The 6000-nt window shown below is 49.5% G+C and overlaps 1 protein-coding gene across 2 annotated transcripts in view; it reads left to right on the forward strand.

The window, feature by feature from the left end:
* NMNAT3 (nicotinamide nucleotide adenylyltransferase 3) overlaps nt 1-5547 on the forward strand; it is a 142087-nt gene extending 136540 nt beyond the window's left edge. For both annotated transcript variants that reach the window (XM_006158172.2, XM_006158173.2), the window contains one exon: nt 4388-5547. In XM_006158172.2, coding sequence (XP_006158234.1) covers nt 4388-4770 — 383 coding nt within the window. In that variant the 3' untranslated portion in view covers nt 4771-5547. The remainder of the gene's footprint in view (nt 1-4387) is intronic.
* Nucleotides 5548-6000: the final 453 nt, after the last annotated feature.

Here is a 6000-nt window from a genome sequence, read left to right on the forward strand (position 1 = left end):
TCTTGGCTCCTTTGTTGAAAACCTACCTATCTGTGCTGTGGGCCCAGTTCAGAAGCCACCCTCCCTGTGAATCCGACGCCAGGTGCTCTCGTTAATTCGGTTCCGTCCATGCCCAGTCCCACCCAGCGTTCTTCTGGGATTTATTTTCTAGGGGTTACTGGCCCTGCAATGCCGAGTTTGCTCCTTGCAATCTTACTCATCTCATTCTTTTCTAAAGTAACTCCTTAAAAAGGGAGTTTACACGGAGTGATTCTAAGTCTTTTCAGTTTACCGAAATATATCAGAGGCTTTAAAAATCTTCATGCCCTTTGCTTGATAAATTCCCCTTCTAGAAATCCAGCTAAAATAATTAGAAATTGGGACAAAGATGTATGCAGAAAGATGCTTACCATGGGCATTTTTATAGTGGCAGAAAATAAGCAAATTCGATGTTTAAGATGAAAGAAGTGTGTAAATAGTCACACTGTATACGCAGGACAGACGTCTACAGAAAAGGTTTCGCCTACTTGCATGACTGCATGGATAGAAAAGACTGAGGAAATACACCTGAATTTTGAAAGGTTTGGGTATTTACTTTAAATACTTACATATCTTCCATATGTTCCTTAACAAACACAGATTTTATGTTTGTAATCAGAAAGGAGAGGAAAAAAAAACTAGAATGATTTTTAAAAAGAAAGGTGGGGGCCAATTGGTGGTTATAGCATCTGGATCCCACTTGGCCAACAGCGCAGTTCGAGTCCCAGACCCGGCAGCTTGGAAAACACGCCAGGCACATGTGCAGGGGAATGGAGGAGAAAGGACTGTGGCGTGGTCATCCCCCGGGGACTGCTTTCTCACCCTCTCTCTCTCTCTGTCTCTCTGTCTCTATTTGGCAAGCACACACACCCTACACCAAATTATTTTAAAAGAAGAACAAATGTGCAGTTTTTCTCCGCCTAAGCTTGGCTTCTGATGAGATGGCTCGCAGTTACTAGTGACACATTTCTAAAGGCCTGTTTGTGCGCTGTGCGTTTTAGTATGTGACGCTGTGCTCTGGGGTTGCGGATCACAGGCTGACGGCCTTCCGGCTCCCCAAGCCCTGCATTGCCATCACTTCCACGATCTGCAGTCCTCCTAGGCTCACCAGAGCCTTCTGGATGGCTGCATTACAGGCTGCTCGAGTGACACTTGGGGGTGGGCGACCCTTCCAGCCCCACAACGGCCGACTCTGACTTCCGTGAGGGTTCCCCACCCTTGGCTGACGGGGCTGAACCCCCTCTGCAGTGCTCAGAGGACTCCCTGCCCGTAGGAACTGAGCAGGCACTTGGCCTGTTTCCGCTTTACATGGGCTCTTCCAAGGCAGCCCTGGGTGGTTAGGCGGGTGCTGCCCATTAGATGCCCGGCCTGCTCCATGTCGTGGGCCCTGCTGTTTAGACCCACAAGTCCTGCACATCTGAGTGTGTCTGCGGGGCTCCATGCCAGGCTTCACTGTTAGACCACATCGATGCCCTGTGCCAGGCAGGAAATCTGCATTGCCTACTCTGCATTATTCAACGCCCATAACTTCCGGAGGTTTCACTGCCCCCATGTTACAGCTCAAGAAATAGGCCCATGGCTTAAATAACTTCCCCAGGGTCCCAGAAGACCCAAAATTCAAACCCAAGATGGGTGCTCTTTGATATCTTTGCGGTGAGGCAGCCTGACGCTCAGAGTTAAAGGTCCTGGTGGCACTTTCATCATAGTTCATGTTCGTTTCAGCTCTATCTGCTTTTCAGAGCCCATGGCTCCTCAGCAGAACACACTGCCCCAGAACGCCCCGGACATCCTGTGTATGTCACCACGTCACTGTTAGGACAGTCCTAATAGCCGCCTTTATACTGCATCTTAGACACACTTGGGCAGAGTCACCCAGTCTGAAAATGTAAGTGGTGAAGTGAGTGGATTTGAAAGGGAGATGTGAACTCTCTGTGCGGCCTGAACACAGGACTGCCCTGCGTGGGCCTAGGGCACATGTTCCTGTGACAGTTAAGCTGTCACCACCAGCCTCCCAGAGACGACTTTGATTTGGGGGGTGAGGGGCATCGGGGCACCTGTCCCCTCTAGGCAAGGCTTGCTGTCATTGTTAATGAATCAAACGTTGGTTAATTCTAAAGCTGATATGTAGAAGTTGTCCCCACAGAAATCCACCGGAAGAATAATGGGTGTCTTCTCTGTTCTCTGACCTGTGGGAACAGAGGGGATGTGCCCCAGGAGGACATGGAATTAAATGTGCATCACTTAACCTCCCCCACAGGAAGGCCACATGGAAACCAGCTGTTAGAAAGACAGACTCTGGTCTCTTCTGTACGACAGTAGCTCGATAGTAAGGAACTAGAGCAAAAGCTCGCAGATGCAGAACGGTTCGAACCCACACTGACGTGTCAGCAGTGAGACTGGCCCTGATTAATGAGAAGGGACGTTGCTGAACACGCTTTTTTTTTTTAGAGGTTTTTGCTATAGGGCACATACCAAACTTGCTCTGTGCCAAGCGCTGTTCTAAGTACTTTACATTAATAAAATCCAAGTCCAAAATAAAGTAAGGATATTGATATCCTCATTTTAAAATTGAGATCGCAAGATGAGCTATTGAATGGCAGAACCAGATTTCGAATCAAGTTTGTGACCAGCAGAACTCACACAGGAGTGGATAAAGGGGTGTTTGAATATCACTTACTACGCTAACATTATCCTGCTAGAGTCTTTAAGAGCGTGTTTTTTGTCATTATATCTGTGGCTTTAAACGAACCCAGTGCCCATTGTCTCACGGATGGGGAAACTGAGGCCCAGAGGAGAAGAGGTCAGCGTGAACCCACGAGGGCAGAGCACAGACTTCTCTGTGACACCTGTGGCCTCTCCCTTTCCCTCCACAGACGGTCCAGAGCCCCTTTGTAAACCCATCTCTGGGGTCCACGTCCAGCGCCTTTGAAAGGTCTGCAGGCGAGGAGCGGGGCTGGCTGTGTACACGAGGTTCCCTGCCTGTGCCAGCCCTGAGGCCCTCCTAGCAGGCATGCTGGTGACCGGGAGATGCCAGCGCCCTAGGAGCCGGCCTCTGCTGGAATCAGCTTCTGGAGAGATCAGAGATCCCGCAGCTTGCTTCTAGTGTCGACTTGTTTTTTGTTGTTGTTGTTGTTTGTTTGTTTGTTTTCCCCTTTTCAGATTAGCCCACTCTAGAAGGACAGTGCCAGGGAAGTCAGTCTGGTCCCAGAACTCCAGGAAGGGCTTCTCGGTCCTATGCACATACAGATTCCCACCAGCAGGCGGCAGCAGAGCCCAGCACTTACTAATGCCCCTTCTAGAGGCTCATCAGTGAATTCTCTGCCCAGCTGAGTGACCTCAGGCAAGTCACTGGCCACTCTGTGCTTTAGCTCCACCACTCTGCAAAATGGGCTCTGCACTTCCCTCATAACGAATTCTGGGCCTCGAATGGCCCTATACACGCATGAGCCTTAGTAAAACCGCCTTGGTAAGTACCCAATACGTTGTAGATACTATGTTTATCACCACAGTCAGCATTTTGTTAGAACAAATTCCAAAGGATTGTCCACCTCAATCAGTTGTTCAAGAGCTTTGTTTTATGGGAACCTGAAATGAGAAGCTGGGGTTTTGGAGACCTTAAGGTTGCCCTAATCTTTATGATGAGATTGTATTTGAAAGTGCCGGTAACACTCAGGCTGGAGTAGACTTCATGCAGGGCGCGGCTTGTCCAAGGTCGACAGTCTTGGTCTCAGGGCTTTTTTTTTTTTTAATTTAATTAATTAATTTAATTTGACCAGAGAGGGACAGAGCAATTGAGAGAGAGAGAGAGAAAGTGAGAAAGCAAGCCACCAGGTCTGGGACTCGAACCACACTCAGCCATGTGGGAGTCCAGCACCCTTAACCACCACACCACCTGCTGGCTCCAGAGGGCTTAATAGCCTTCCCTCCCTCAGAAAACAGGATGTGGGCCGCAGCAAGGCCAGCATTAGAGCGCTCGGTCTCTGTCTGGTCCACAGCAGACACAGTTTATGACAGACTTCCCTTATGACACTGAAAAACAAAACAAAACCAAAAAAAACTCTTCTGTTTGAATTGGCACTTTGCCAATGTTAAACAAAAGCAACTTATGACACTGAAAAACAAAACAAAACCAAAAAAAAAACCTCTTCTGTTTGACTTGGCACTTTGCCAATGTTAAACAAAAGCAATATTGATTAAATGATTACTTACAACTGTATACCCTGAAATAGCGTCAGATTCGTCTCCCTGCGTTTTCTGTCTCAGTCACTAACACGGAGAGACCGAGTTCTCAGTGAATTCCCACACGAGCCTGCCGTTCTTCCCCGCGACCACCCCTGTAACGTGGCTGGGCCCACCCTTGTCTTTTCAGCTGTGCCTGAGCTGAAGCTCCTCTGCGGAGCGGACGTCTTGAAGACCTTCCAGACCCCGAACCTCTGGGAAGACGCACACATCCAGGAGATAGTGGAGAAGTTTGGCTTGGTGTGCGTGGGCCGGGCGGGTCACGACCCCAAGGGGTACATCTCGGAATCCCCCATCCTGCGGAGGTACCAGCACAACATCCACCTGGCCCGGGAGCCCGTGCAGAACGAGATCAGCGCCACGTACATCAGGCGGGCCTTGAGCCAGGGGCAGAGCGTGAAGTACCTGCTCCCTGATGCAGTCATCGCCTACATCAAGGAGCACAACCTCTACAGCAAGGACGGCCCCCCGACAGGCAAAGGCCCCCAGGGCCAGGAGGGCAAGGCCAGCTAGGGAGGGGCCGCCAGGCTCTCCACACAGCTCCTGGCGGGAGGGGGCTGCAGCGTTTCCGGTTTGCTTTGTTTTGCACTTTTCCATTTATTTGTTTTCCTTCTACAATGATTTTCTATCCGAGGAGTCTTCTGTTCCAGGAAGAGAGTCCTTCTTTGGGGAAAAGGAAATGCCTGCATCGCGAGGATAGACATTTATCAGCGAAGTTTAAAGGCTATGACAGGTCATTTAGGACTGGACGAAATCTCTCTGAACTGCGGGATGAAGAAGCCTTATTCTGGGTGGATGGTAATTATTGCACGCAGGCAGGTTGGTTCTGAGCACGGCAGGCCCCCGGGGGTCGGATCAGAATTGCTCACCATGTATTTTTTAACTAGGACCAGGTGCAGCGTGCTGGTGTTGATTGGAAAGATCTGACAAGATGCTAATTACTGAACAGTGGGCTTTGTCGTTTCAAACAGCACAGTACTCACTGAGGAGTCGGAAATCGGGAAACGGCGCTTTACTCGTTTACATGCAATGTTCCCTTACAAACCGTAGTAGCCTGCGTGCCTACTGGCCTCTCGTAAAATTTAAGCTACACTCTAAGTCACGATCCTCCAGCAATATTTTCGATACAGCCAGTATTTTTTTAACCGCTATATTAGCAATGCCAGGGCACCTGCTTTCCAGGTTTCTGAAAAGGAACGGAGGTGAAACAGACGCGTGTTTCAGAGGGTCTTTCTGAATGTTTTATGACTGCATGCCTGTTTGAATATGGGCGAAGGGATAAATAATAAATTGACATCAAAAAGTAACTAATGAAAAGTTTCTCTCTTCCTCCTTTGTTATATTATTAATGCTGAGGTACCAGCTGTTGCTCTTCTTTTTAGCTACTCCATGAAATTTGCTACTGTTCCAATCGAACTGGCATGAATTTAAAAGTTGGTGTTCCGGGAACCGGGAGGAGAGGAAGCGATTGCAGTTCAGCGCCCTGTGAACGGTTCAGAGCACCAGGTCGATGGCTCTGTGCGGGCAGGCCCTGACAATACGAGGAGAGCCTCGGGTGTGTTCGGGGCCTGTCACCCGCTCCCAGGTTAGGAAGGCGTTGTGACTGGCCTAACTCTGTGAGCTCACGCTCTCCATTTGCCAGGGTGTGACTGGACACATTCACAGTTTGCGTCTCCGTAGTTCTGCTGTGGTTCATCCTTGCTACAGAGGATGTGCAGGAAAACCAAGGGGCGGTCAGCAGGA

Source organism: Tupaia chinensis, unplaced genomic scaffold (genome assembly GCF_000334495.1).
Source record: "Tupaia chinensis unplaced genomic scaffold, TupChi_1.0 Scaffold000574_1, whole genome shotgun sequence".
Classification (NCBI taxonomy): domain Eukaryota; kingdom Metazoa; phylum Chordata; class Mammalia; order Scandentia; family Tupaiidae; genus Tupaia; species Tupaia belangeri.